The sequence below is a fragment of the Phaseolus vulgaris genome, chromosome 3 (assembly GCF_051622355.1).
Source record: "Phaseolus vulgaris cultivar YP4 chromosome 3, ASM5162235v1, whole genome shotgun sequence".
NCBI lineage: Eukaryota > Viridiplantae > Streptophyta > Magnoliopsida > Fabales > Fabaceae > Phaseolus > Phaseolus vulgaris.
In genome coordinates, this window is record NC_143500.1 from 25,953,555 (window position 1) to 25,966,919 (window position 13,365).

The 13,365-nt window shown below is 34.2% G+C and overlaps 2 protein-coding genes across 6 annotated transcripts; both read left to right on the plus strand.

Moving 5' to 3' along the window:
• The first annotated feature begins 1,011 nt into the window (after positions 1–1,011).
• LOC137806888 (threonyl and alanyl tRNA synthetase second additional domain-containing protein) lies at positions 1,012–4,701 on the plus strand. Of its 2 annotated transcripts, XM_068607253.2 has the most exons (8): positions 1,012–1,257; positions 1,394–1,543; positions 1,647–1,759; positions 2,128–2,220; positions 2,739–2,841; positions 2,915–2,989; positions 4,087–4,182; positions 4,447–4,701. In XM_068607253.2, exons 1-8 carry the CDS (start codon positions 1,117–1,119, stop codon positions 4,504–4,506), a joined length of 831 nt encoding a protein of 276 aa, XP_068463354.1. In that variant the 5' UTR covers positions 1,012–1,116; the 3' UTR covers positions 4,507–4,701. The 2 variants fall into 2 exon arrangements, with proteins under 2 accessions (XP_068463354.1, XP_090156663.1); XM_090300537.1 differs by lacking the exon at positions 1,647–1,759 and having other exon boundaries at positions 1,069–1,257.
• A 1,607-nt stretch (positions 4,702–6,308) lies between these two features.
• Positions 6,309–10,117, plus strand: LOC137806887 (Protein phosphatase 2C family protein). 4 transcript variants are annotated; one of them, XM_068607249.1, is made up of 4 exons: positions 6,309–6,610; positions 8,063–9,255; positions 9,440–9,704; positions 9,805–10,117. In XM_068607249.1, exons 2-4 carry the CDS (start codon positions 8,074–8,076, stop codon positions 9,930–9,932), a joined length of 1,575 nt encoding a protein of 524 aa, XP_068463350.1. In that variant the 5' UTR covers positions 6,309–6,610; positions 8,063–8,073; the 3' UTR covers positions 9,933–10,117. The 4 variants fall into 4 exon arrangements, with proteins under 4 accessions (XP_068463350.1, XP_068463351.1, XP_068463352.1 ...); XM_068607250.1 differs by having other exon boundaries at positions 6,405–6,705; XM_068607251.2 differs by having other exon boundaries at positions 6,418–6,705; positions 8,068–9,255.
• The last annotated feature ends 3,248 nt before the right edge of the window (positions 10,118–13,365 follow it).

Genomic DNA, 13,365 nt, shown 5'->3' on the forward strand with positions numbered 1-13,365 from the left:
TATATATATATATATATTTAAAAAAATTATAAACCCAAATTTCTCGTATTATTTTGCCACATAAATTACATTATAACTTATTATTAATATAAACACATTTTATTTCACATCATTAATTAAATAACATCTTTAAATCTTTTCATCTATACAGATATACCTAACATTTATATCAACTTAAAAACATGTGTATAATATAATCACATATATTTTTGAATGTGTATAACTATTTTGAATTGATATATTAAACTGATTATCTAAGTGATAAGAATTGACTTACATGGTCTCATTTATTTCGATAAAAAATTGATGATACATATTTATTTGTGTGATTCAATTGATTTTTATTTTTTTTCAATTTCACTGTGTGATATTTATGAACTTGAGATAGTGTAAACTTTAATCTTTTAACTGAATTTTGGATAGTACATATTTTAGTATGATATTATTTTTAGATTTAGAGAACGAAGTTTTTTTTGTTATGAATTTTTATTTGTAATATTAGGTACTTAATTATTACAACATGATTCGATAAAAAAAATAACTTTATAATTTCAAATTAGAGTATGAATGAATGATATTAGCTTTGTGATATATAATTTTTACTAAGCATACATAAACTAATAAATATATAACAAACACACATTTATAAAACATTTCATTACTTATTCAAAATACATATATATATATATACACATTTATATTATATAAGATACCTTAAAAAAAATTAGATCTACTATTTTCTTACTCAAACACCCACTCCCACACTTTAGGTTGAATATCTACAGTCACATGCTTGTTTTTTAAAATTCACTGTTTAAAAAAAGTTAAGACTTAGACAATTTTTCTAAAATAAATAAATTAATATAATTTAGATTGTATCACAACTTTTTTAAGTGTTTGTTTAATTTGTGTGTTTTAAAAAAAAATATATTCTATTTATTTTAATAATTAAATTAAATAAGTATGTTATTAAAAACTATTATTTTTAATATTGTCTAAACAAACTTACCCATTATATAGTTATTTTAAAAGTATATATTTATCAATAATGTATCAAGTACCAAAACTGGGAACAGGTTGGTGGTGTATGAGTCTGAGACATTCACGGGGCGATTTATGATACTAAACAAAAACCCAAATAAACAGATTCAGGGTTCCGTAGATGCTATGGATTTGTATAAGAATCCCACGAAGCTGGAATACTACGATGACATGTGGAGCCTCCAATGCACTGCCACGCTATTATCTTACTTCAAGGTTAGTTTCTGTTACTTCTTATTTGTTTGTTTGTTAGTTATACACCCGCTAATTTTTGAGAGACGAGAAATGAGATATGTGGGAAATACAAAGAAGGAAATCTTAATTTGCTTCGTTATTGATGTAAAATGAATAGGCCGATGATGGTAGACAGGTTTTGATATTGGATCGTACAATATTCTATCCGCAAGGAGGTGGTCAACCCGCGGATACTGGCTTTGTACTCATTCATGGCTCAGAAAACAAATTTCTGGTTTCTGATGTTCGATCCAAAGATGGAGGAATTGTAAGTTTCAAGTAGAAAGTTCTTTTTTTTTGTTGAACCTGTCTCTGGGGTCATCAATTATTTTGTACACATCCTTGGATTTCTTTTTATTATTATGATGTAGGTTTTTCACTATGGTTTCTTTGAGAATGAGGGAGGGGAATTTGAGCCTACACACGAAAAAGGGAATGAGGTTTCACTTTTTGTTGATGAGCACAGGCGAAAACTGAACTCCAGGTTTACTTTTTTTTTCAGGGGATGAAATTCTTCAAATGTTTCTGTTTATGTTTTTCTTCACTTCCTTTTAGATTGAGTTGAGATATCCCACATGTCATTTGTTTTATATAAATTATTTTTCTTAAACACACTTTTATTTTTCTTGTGCAGCTAGGGAAATGTCTTACTATCTATTCTCCATTCTTCCCTAGTGGACCATATGATATTGCCAATTTTTAATTAGTACTTTTTTAGAGTGTACTCTAGCTTGGATTTTATTTCTGCTGGGCTGTTTTTCTGTTTCGAATCTATGATTACTGCACTGCTTATAAGAAAATTTATAATTCTGTTTCTGTAAATCTCATTTTTCCTTGCTTTTCTCTGTGTAGATTGCATTCAGCAGGACATTTGCTTGATATTTGTCTGCCAAGAATAGGATTGGGTCATTTAGAGCCTGGCAAAGCCTACCATTTTTCTGATGGGTATATCATTTTACTGCTTTTTATGCTTTTGGTGTGTACTGAATTCAAGGCTTGGATATGACTGCTTAATCTGAACCAGGTTTGAGACTTGAAAGTGATCTATTTAATACTCGAGCTAAGAGGCAATGTTCAAGTTATCAAATCATTGCTGATCTAGGATAATATTAATGATGATTAAGTGGGTTTATTAGAAGTCTACAAATACAATAAAGCATGAAATTGGTCATACAAAGATTAGCATGGTGCCACCTTACTCTTCTAGTGATTTTTTAACCAGTCCTTTATAATATAGAATTTAGTGATGTTTAGATCTTTGAGAGACTTGTATGGTGAAAAGAATCTTTAAAAGACTAATATAATAACAAAATAATATGTGGAAGACCAGTTTAGGGGTTTTCTCAAAAGAAAGATCTTACATTGGCTAAACTCCTGCTGTTGTACTTCCCATAAGTATTCGGTTTAAATGTGTTCCTAAGTTACAAAAGTTTGCTCCGTACTGACTATTGCATCATTTCCAGGCCTTGGGTTGAATATAAGGGTACAATTCCACAAAATGAAATGCAGAGTAAGCAAAAGGATCTAGAGCTGGAGGCCAATGCATTAATTTCCATGGGAGGAAGAGTAAGTTGTTATGTTCATAAATTGTTTTTTATATGTGACATCAGGCTCTGAAAATCTTCACCTTGCGATATAGATTTCTGTTGATATATTACCATTTGGTGATGCTGCTGAGATTTGCGGAGGGAGTCTTCCTGATTATATTTCTAAGGTCAGTGTATAAAATGTATATTCTTACTGCAAATAATTGCCTGTGTTCTTTACACAGAACTAGTTAGCTTTTCTATAACCAATAACCATTATACCTTTCCTGTCACATTGTTATCTTACAAGGTGCCTTCCAGTGTGGGCAAGACCTTTTGTTTTTTTGCATAAAACAGTAAACTTCTGTTAGATTTGCTGTCAAAGTTCCACCTATAAGTCGTGACTATGAAATTGTTGTGATGAAAGTTGAAGAAACTCATGTTCCAGTCATTGTGAATGTGATAAAATCAGTTCAAGCCCAGTATCAGTGAAGGAATACAGCTGTTGTCCCTTTGCTTGGTTACTGTTGTATTTGTGTGTTAGTGTCGCCAATATGACTGGCTTCTTTCCCTATACTAGAACCGACCTGGAGAGTGTCATATATTAGACTTCGATCATGTTGGTTTACTGTTTTGGAAAACTGTATGATTTCTAAAATTTGCGTCACGTGAGGATATTTTAACGTGTTTTTCTATTGAGCACATTTTTGTTTTCTAAAAATTTGTCTTTGGAGTACTCGAAGAAAGCAGAAAAAGAGAATGAGAAAACATTTATTTCTAATTTTTGTTTGTTTTTGAAGCACTTGTTTTAAAATAATTTTCAAAACTCTACAAATTTTAGATGAGAAATTGATTTACGAGTAGTGTGGAATTGTTTTAGTCTATGAAAACAGTTTTTTGAAGTAGCTGTATTGTATGTTTTCCCTTTTTTGTTTACGTGTCAATCAATGTATGCCTCATTATTTTTATTGAGTATGAAACTGGTGATTGTATCTGGTAAGCAGTTTTAGAATGTCTGATATATTTCAACGCCCAAGCTACAGGGTTCTTGCTCGTGTGTTACTTTCTTATGATGTAACTAACTGGAGCAATTCTGTGCAATTAGCTGATGGATAGCATTCACTGTCTCGCATTTATGTACATCACACTCTTATCATCACACTCTTATAATATATTAAAGTATAGTATACAAAATTATGTTAATTTCATTTCTACGATCAATCTGGTTTTGTTCTTATTTTCTGCACCATAGTTTGTTTCAATATTGATGCTTCACCTCTCACAGGAAAGCACACCTCGCATTGTGAGGATAGGAGATAATCCTGGCTGCCCCTGTGGTGGTACTCATGTTGCTGACATTTCAGACATCGTAAAAATTAAGGTATGAAATCCCATTATTTTGAACTATTCTGCGAGATTGCTTTGATTTGATATTTTTGTGTTAGTTTGTTCTTTGTAATGAGCAGGCTTCACTCTTTGTAAGTAGCACCAATGAATTCTTTCATTGAAACTGTTGAATTAATGAAAACTTTGTTGTTCAAAGACTTCTTACTTGGTTTATAAAAAGATAGACTTTTTTAGTTATATTTGGTTGCTTGGTAACAAGTTTATGTTGTATGCTTCTATAATGTGTGTATTTGATCAGGTTTCTCAAATTCGCTCGAAGAAGGGGCTGACAAAAGTCTATTACAAAGTTGAATCCTAGTTATATGCGGTTGAGCTGCTGCTGTGAAACTGCTAATTTAGCTCCATACTTATGACTGCTCTTAGATAAGCATCGCAGAAAACTAGCTGAATTTGTAGTTTCTATTTAGGTCCTTATTTAGATAAAGTGTTTTTGTAAACATTTACAAAAGAAAACAAGATTATAAAAGAAACAAAGGTTTTGAACAAGTTAAAATAATCTCATGTATTGTATAAGTGGGAAATATTGTCAGAGTATCGTAGTTTGCCCCTACACACGACATCTTTATCCACTTCGACATGCCATATTCTCTTCAATCCAAATCCTGGTTCTAATTTCCAAAAATCAAACTAATCAATCACCCTTTGATTTGCTTCAAACTCACGCGTATTGATCTGTTGACTACTAGACAATATGTTTCAAATGCAGGTAGGTATGTGGTTTTGTCGCCTCCTCTCCAAAGAGTTATGCACGTCACGATCATAATGATTTTGATCTTTCTGTGTCCCAGCTCTTCTCATGCTAATGAGAAAATTGAATTTACTAAAATTTAAAATAAAAAAAATGGGTGGTAGTGATGAGTTTGGCACCTTGTGAAAAGTCGAAACTCTTTTTCTTTGTTTAGGCTGCCAATAATAGGGGTGCAAGAATGGTCCGTGTAAAATCTGCATGGAAGGGTATAATGCGCAGCTACTTTCTTTTGCTATCAGCCGCCACACCCTTTTGTTCAAAGTGGCAGCATCCTTCGTGAATATCGTATGGTCCATAAATAAGCCGTAACATTATAACCAGCATTATTACTCGGTCAAAAGTGTGCCAGGAAGGAACCAATCTTGAAATGCACTGCTAACACTATTATTATTACTTCAATTTCCTATTTGGTTGGTGATTTTTATTTTGGGCAAAAATACTCTGTATGGAGACACGTGAGTGCAAAAGTAAGAGCAACAGCACACAACGGGAACCCAACGTTCAGCCATTCAGTTCACTGGCAGCATCTCTGCATGTGTTTGGCAGTAATGTAATCAGCATCTATTCTATACCATAAAGCAACATCCATCACTACTCATGCTACTCTTTGTTAGAACAGGCTAAACCAATAATTTTATCCTTCCATGGATCCACTCTTCTCAATTTAGTAACGGTTAACTTTTGTAAGATTATTTTTATGTTAAACTAAAAACTATTTTATCTTCAAATTATAATATTTAACCATCACTTTGTATTTTTCACATATTCAAAATTAAATCAACCTGAAACCGAATTTACCATTTACCTTAAAACGAGATTTCTCTAATTAACATCGACCGGTATTTTTTCATTTTTTTATTCATATTTTATTATGTAACTATTTTATTATTCATATACTTACTTCAAATATGATGCATTCTGTCTTTGGTGGAGATGCATCCAAACACGTTATAGAGATGTTACTGTATTTTTCATTTTGTTCTTATTTTAAAGATAACGAGAAAAAAATGATTTGCCCCATTTAGATACTCTTATTTATTAACTGTTAAAAATAAAATTAGATCTGTATAATTTTCAGTAAAAATAGCTTATGAATATAAAGAGCGACATCATGTATGATTTTACTTATTAATTTTATATCATGGGTTAAATTTAATATCTAAATTTGCTATTATTATAACTGTGTTTGCTAATTTAATAGCTTGAATTTTCGTAATTGATGATGGAATGAGTTGATATGTTGTATATAAATAGTAAAGTTAGAGAGAAAGAGTAAAAGGAAAAGTCAACGGGTTGAGAAAGGAAGCGTTGAGTGAGAGAAAAGAAGGGTTGGTGAAGAATAGGGTAAATCCGAAAGAACGAAGAGGAGAAAGAAGAGTGAAAGAGAGATGATTTGGGTTGGCAACGGCTAATATATACCATCCAATTCCAAATGCAATTTCATTGTGATACGTATTCTCCACTTGTTGCCGCACACACACACACACATATTTTCTTTCTCTGCCCTTTCGGGATTTGCTAAGTCACACACTCTCTTCTATATATATACTCGCACTTTCGCTCACTCCTTTCTCTCTTCTATCATACCCGCATTCTCACAATTCCCCCTCTCTCTTTGCCTTCACTCTTCACTCTTCAATTCGCTTCCTCACTGGTCAGTTCCTTTTCTTAAATATTTTCTCTTTCTCTATTATGCCTTTTCCAACGGATTGCCATCGCTCGATTTCGATTGTTTCTTCTTTATTACGGGTGGGCTGTCTCTGATTATTAGCATTTCCTATGCTTTCATTTCACCTCAGCTTTTGCTTTTTCAACTTTTACTTGCATTGCCTGCTCATACCAATACCTTCACAGTAGGCACCTTCTCTCTCAGAGAAATTGGTGCCAACCAAAATCTGCTTCCCATCATTTGCTCATCGCTGGGGCATTGGACACCCTTTCTCAATGAATTAATGTTTATATTTTACCACCCCTCCCTCTTTTCTTTAATGGGGTGGTGGGAGGGTCTTTGTGGTGGAACTAATCTTGGTTTTCAAACCAAAGAGTTATATAATAACGTTATACACACGTAGAGAAAGCTAGCTATGCAGTTTAATTTTTATCATCTCCCTGCTCATGTGTATTGCCTGCAATTTTTTGGGCTGAAGCTAATATTTTACTGTGCAGATGCTTCATTTTTCTTAACTATTATGAATCATTTGGGTAATCATTATGGTTTGGACTTTCGTTGTTTTCGTTGTCTTGCTATGGACCTTTCTGTATGGATAATGGGCATCATGATGGAAGATCTGATACTCTTGACTCAGGGATAAAGAATGAAATAAAATCTTTTGATCGAAATCTCTGAATTGGATGCTTTTTGTAATCATCTCTTCGATATCAGCAATTCCCCAAAGAATCCATGAGGTTCATCAAAATCTTAAAATAAATAAACTGGCTATATATGGAACAGAATGCTGATACCGAAAAGCTTTAAGTACAAGTTCTACAAATTTGAAGTCTCATTTTTTAATTCCAGCCATAATATATTTTAGTGCTTGGTGATCACATGTCAAATTGTTATGGTATTTTGTGTTTCTTTGAAAAGTTGAGTGAGTGAGCAAGGGGAGGGAATTGCTTGCTCCAGTTGTTACATGCCTCTTTCCCCGCTTACAAACCTTCTTCCTCTTATTCTCTGTTTATATCTTTCGGTTGTCTTATTGTCTTACAAATACATTAGAACCTTTGGACGCACATATTTGATTAAATATTATCATATTCGTTAACTGGCAACATTGTTGAGCAGATGGTTGTTAGCAATTTGTCTTTTCCTTGCAATGCTCATGCACTATAACCACTTTGGTTATATATACATCTATTTTGTTTTAGGGTAATGATATGTTGACAACTCAAATTATTTATACAATCTCATTACAACTCACACTACTATTATTTTAATACTTTTTCATATCATTTAATTCCAAACTTATCCTAAATCTTAATCCCTAAATCAATTAACAAAAATCAGTTTTCCTATCATCTTATATTATATAGGAATATTTGTGTTGTTTTCCTTTCAGTATATGTATACCTGTGATACTGATACTATTGAGAACGGATCTTTTAGCGCAGGGTATAATGCTTAGTTCTGAAGGAGAACTTAAAATAAGTTTTGGCTATAAATGCAACAGTGATAGAGGTATTCCCATTGAGGTTGCCAGTGGCTGCAAAATCCTTCCTGGAGTACGTAGAACAAGTAGTTTCTCTTGCTTGTCAGGGGCAGCCTTAAGTGCGAATGCTACATTAGCCAACACAAACATCTGCAATGGTAAAATAGGTGAAGAGATCCTTCCAAGTTGGGACTCTCCTAATTCATTTCGTAAGGTAACCTCTTCGCCAAGTCTTTCAAAGTTGGACATACTATCATCTTCCCTCCCAAGTAGTTTGTCTTACCTTAGCTGCAGTCCTTCTACTACAAGTGACATCCTTGAATATGACTCTTGCACGTTAAAATCCATGACCGATCCTTCCAGAAGTGAAGGTTTTCTTAATGTTAAGGAAGTTCAAGTAGCAGGAGGAGCTGCTGGTGAAGATAGAGTTCAGGCAGTTTGTTCTGAAGAAAATGGGTGGCTCTTCTGTGCAATTTATGATGGCTTTAATGGAAGAGATGCAGCCGATTTTCTGGCTGGTACCCTGTATGACACCATCATATCATACTTTAACAAGTTAATCGAGGAATTGGAGCCAGGTTACATCGAAGCTTATAATGATGGGGGTTTGGATGAATCCCTGGAATGTAAGTTGAATGACAGACTTATTTATCACGAGGATCAATCTATGGCAAGATTTAAAGCATTAAATGATTCTAATCATGGATGTTATGCAAAGTGTAGTCTAACTACTAAGTCAGAACTATCATGTGATCCATTTTCAAAAGGGATACTTGATATCCTTGAACGTGCTATTAGTCAGGCAGAGAATGATTTCCTTTACATGGTGGAGCGGGAAATGGAGGAACGTCCAGATTTAGTTTCTATTGGATCTTGTGTTTTACTAGTGATTCTTCATGGTAATGATTTGTATACACTTAATCTAGGTGACAGCAGAGCAGTTTTGGCAACTTGCATTACAGGTTACCGAATGGATACGAGTGAGAGACTCAAGGCTATACAGCTTACAGATAATCACACTGTTGATAATGAAGTTGAAAGAACTAGACTTCTGGCTGAACATCCCGATGATCCCAGGATCGTTGTAGCAGGAAAAGTGAAAGGGAAACTGAAGGTTACTCGCGCTTTTGGAGTTGGCTACTTGAAAAAGGTTGGTATTCTCTCCGATCACCAAAAGACTTTGGTACTGATGTCTTAGCAAGTAAAGGTGATAATTATAAACCTTTAAATTCAAGCTACATACTGTGATTGTGAGTGGATGGTTGCAAAGAATATATCTTTGTCCTACCAAGTACTAAACATAGATTTGATTTTCTTATTTTATTCTGGTGCAGAAAATTTTGAATGATGCTTTGATGGGAATCCTTCGAGTTCGTGATCTTAAAAGCCCACCATACATATCCACTCAACCATCACTGAATGTCCATAGAATCTCAGGTTCCGATCAATTTGTTATAGTTGGGAGTGATGGTTTATTTGACTTCTTCAGCAATGATGAGGCAGTAAAGCTTGTAGAGTCTTATATCTTGAGCACCCCTTTTGGTGATCCAGCAAAGTTTCTCATAGAGCAGCTCGTGGCTAGAGCAGCTGTTTCTGCCGGTCATTTTTCCATATCTTATGCTAAATTGAATTTTATTTTCATCAATATAAATGTTGCTTGTTTTATTATATGATTATTGGTTAAGAAATGCTCATGCAGGTTTAAGCATGGAAGAGTTGATGAACATTCCAGCTGGGAGGAGAAGGAAGTACCATGACGATGTAACCGTAATTGTGATCATGCTTGGGATGAATCAACGGACTTCAAAGGCATCAACTTGCATATGAGACTTACCACGAAAAAAAAACAAAAACTTTGTATCTATGTAGCTTTTCATAGGATGTTCTCGTTTAAGTATTTCCTAGGTTGTGTTACTTAAAGTGTATATATGGCATTTTACAAGAACCACTAGGGCATTATTAGGTCCTATCATTTGTAAACATTGATAACAGTATGAACTTTTTTATGTGCACTCTGGACTCAAGAATGTTGATATCTCATGAAACTTGTTAGTTGCTGTTTCATCAAAATAGGTTAATAATATGTATGGCATCCCCTTTTGGGTGATTTCTTCCCGCATCTCCATGATTTCTACCCGTGCTTTCATACATTCAAAAATTCCAAAAATATCCATTCTGAGATATGTTATATTCTCGGTGCAATTCTGACTGAATACAAGAAATTTTCTATTTTGTAGTGTACAATCTAAAAATACATATAAATATTATGGATTACACAGTATTTTAGATTATGCAATTAGAAATATAATTTATTTTTTATTATACATTATGGAATACAAATTTTTGTATTTTGATTTTTTGGACGGTACAATCCAAAAATACAAAAAAATCATAAAGTTTAATATTGGATTCTACAATCCGATAATATTTGGTTTCACATTCCAAAATTAAAAAAAAGAACAAAAAAAAATATCAAAGGTGATTTGGGGGAAAGAATTCGCCCACCTTCTCAAGGTTAGTTGATACTTCCGGTTGCACCATATCATTTAAGACATGCATTCAACAACATTATGTGAAAAGGCTTTTGTACCCTTAATGAATTAAAACCTAGGTTTATGAGATTTAACCACTGCATTGCTTACACATCCAACATACACATCACTGAGATCGTTCCTTGAGGCACGACGACAATGGAGAGAGAAGGAGTTGTCATGTCGACAAAGGAGAAGAAGTGTGCACCGAAGAAGACGTGGAGAAGGCTTGGGATCTGATACACAGTGTAGTGCATAACTTCAGTAAATTTTCTCAAATTCACCGACTTCCGAATATGTATGTCCTGGATGGTTGTGTCCGGAAGTGAAATCTGGAATTTCTTGCCTTTGGATTTGGATATTTGCGAGTGTTCCGAATGTGAGAATCCAGAAGGCAATGGTTCTGGATGTGAAAACTCAGAAGTCAGTGTGTGTGCGTTTTTTTGTTTTTTCATTTGATGACATTTTATGATTAAGAACATGGTGAGGACTAGAGGAAGAGGATTTTCTAATGTGGACCATGTGCGACCAACTGCATCCGTGAGAAGAAAGTGTGGTGGTCCTAGTACTTCAATTGTAAATGAGGAGTTTGAAGAGAATATTGAACAAGAAAAAGTGGAAATTGATGATGAAGGCTATCTAGGAGGGCTAGTGGATAAGACATTACTGGTTAATTATGAAGATCATGTGGCTAGAAAGTTATAGGATGGTTTGGTAAGTAATGAACATTAATTTAGTGTCTTATGTATGTATTTGTTGATTATTATAGGATCATTGTGAGTTGAAGGTCGTTTCTCATGGGAGAAAGATGAATAAGTTATGAGCACTACATGAACACATAGAGGTTGCAGTAGACATGTCTAGCTTAGGTGGTATAGTTCATGCAAGTTATGAGAATTTAGACCGAGGATTGCTTTGTGAATTTGTAGAGAGGTGGCATGCAAAGACAAACACATTTCATTTACCTATTGGGGAGATGATCATCACTCTTGATGATGTGTCAAATTTGTTGCATCTGCCCATTGTTGGCCAATTTTATTAGTTGCATATGTAGCGAATTGTTTGTTGGTAGAATCCCTACGTGTTGATCGGGGAGTTGCATTTAAAGAGATACAACACTGCTGGGGAGCTCATGTGCGCCTTAGTTGGTTGAGAGATGTGTACGAGGACGCATGCTCAAGGAGACAGTGGACTATAGTTGCCAAAGCTTATTTACTTCACTTTGTTGGTTGCACTATCTTTGCTGACAAGAGTGCTACTTCAGTGTGATATATCTTGGATTTTTTGTTGATCTGAGGCTGACTGAGGGATATGCTTGGGTGGCAGTTGCGTTAACCCACATGTATAAGCAGTTAGTAGATGTAGTTATGCAAAGACTAGGAAACTAGCTGGTTATGTGACTTTGTTGCAAGGTTGAATTTATGAGCATTTATCGTCTATAGGCATGAGACGTGTGCAATCACGATGTTCTGAAGAGGAATCCCATTGTAGGATGTATGAACTAGGGAATGTTTCCCATACAACAGCACGGGGAAGAACGTCCAGTGGATATCGTTACTCTCTAGTTATTTGAGGCTTGGAAATTGGAGACAATTGCACTTGCCGAAACGTTTCTCTCTCAGTATGGATACGTGCAGATGATCCCTCGACACTCATAGTATTCTAAAGAGGAACCTCGTTGTAGGTTGTATTAACCAGAGAAATGTTTCCCATATGACGAGCACATGGAAGAACGTCCATTTGAGTTGATATCGTTACTCTCTGGTTATCTGAGGCTTGGAAATTAGAGAAAATTACACTAGCCGGAACGTTTCTCCGTCAGTGTGGATATATGCAGATGATCTCTCGACACTCATCTGTAGTTAAAGATGGCGATCTAACTACAAATCAAGTAGATCGGTGATGGTTACATTTCAATGATTATGACATACAGGATATGGACGTAGCACCTTATTTTGGCGCCTGCGTTCAACAGTATATGGAGTGGTTTTGATCGGTGTCACATCCATATGTCATTAACATGGCTAAGGATGATTGTCCTGTACTCATACCCTTAAAAGCACCTACCCACAAACTAATTGCAACGCATCCTTAGTGTTGAACATCCTGCTCTGGTATGTATTAACCATTAATAACTTTTCATTTGTGTTGATTTGTGTATAATATTATGACAGTCATGGTTGTGAGGTATTTGTCGTAGAGTTTTAAGATTGATCGTATATAAAACAGAGCCTTTATAGAGATTTTAAAAGTGATATTTCTTGACTTTATGGTTATTAAGAAATCATTTTATTAAACAGAAGAATGGTGGAGCTAAGTTTAAAATAAGTTGAATGATGACAATATTTTTTGGATTTAACGATGGAATATGATTTTATGCATTGAATTCGGTCTAAAAACTTCTATTTTTGAGTGTGAATCAAAAGGAGTTGAAGCCATTTTCTAATATGAATCTTGTTGTGGTTTGAGAATTGTCACGTAAATTATTAGTGATGATATTTTTTTAAGACATGTACATGACCAAATGAGACTAACATCATCATACTAAAAAAAAAAGATTAAGTATACATGGTTGATTGATGGAAATGTTTATAATTGTGTGTGTTTGGATTTTCTTAGGGAGTAAAATCTTTTTTCTTTGTAAGAAAACATCTATTTAAGAAGTTAGTTTTTTAAATGTGACTTTTGAAAATAATTATCTTTTGGATGAGATATCAATAATTTATATG

What these genes read in the sequence shown, in the direction of transcription:
- LOC137806888 (XM_068607253.2), top strand. Translation starts at nt 1,117, where the DNA reads ATGATACTAAACAAAAACCCAAATAAACAGATTCAGGGTTCCGTAGAT. An exon ending in GATCCAAAGATGGAGGAATT is followed by an intron (nt 1,544 to 1,646) that starts GTAAGTTTCAAG and finishes ATTATGATGTAG; the next exon opens with GTTTTTCACTATGGTTTCTT. An exon ending in GCCTACCATTTTTCTGATGG is followed by an intron (nt 2,221 to 2,738) that starts GTATATCATTTT and finishes CATCATTTCCAG; the next exon opens with GCCTTGGGTTGAATATAAGG.
- LOC137806887 (XM_068607251.2), top strand. Translation starts at nt 6,649, where the DNA reads ATGCCTTTTCCAACGGATTGCCATCGCTCGATTTCGATTGTTTCTTCT. An exon ending in TTGTTTCTTCTTTATTACGG is followed by an intron (nt 6,706 to 8,067) that starts GTGGGCTGTCTC and finishes CTTTTAGCGCAG; the next exon opens with GGTATAATGCTTAGTTCTGA. An exon ending in GAGTTGGCTACTTGAAAAAG is followed by an intron (nt 9,256 to 9,439) that starts GTTGGTATTCTC and finishes ATTCTGGTGCAG; the next exon opens with AAAATTTTGAATGATGCTTT.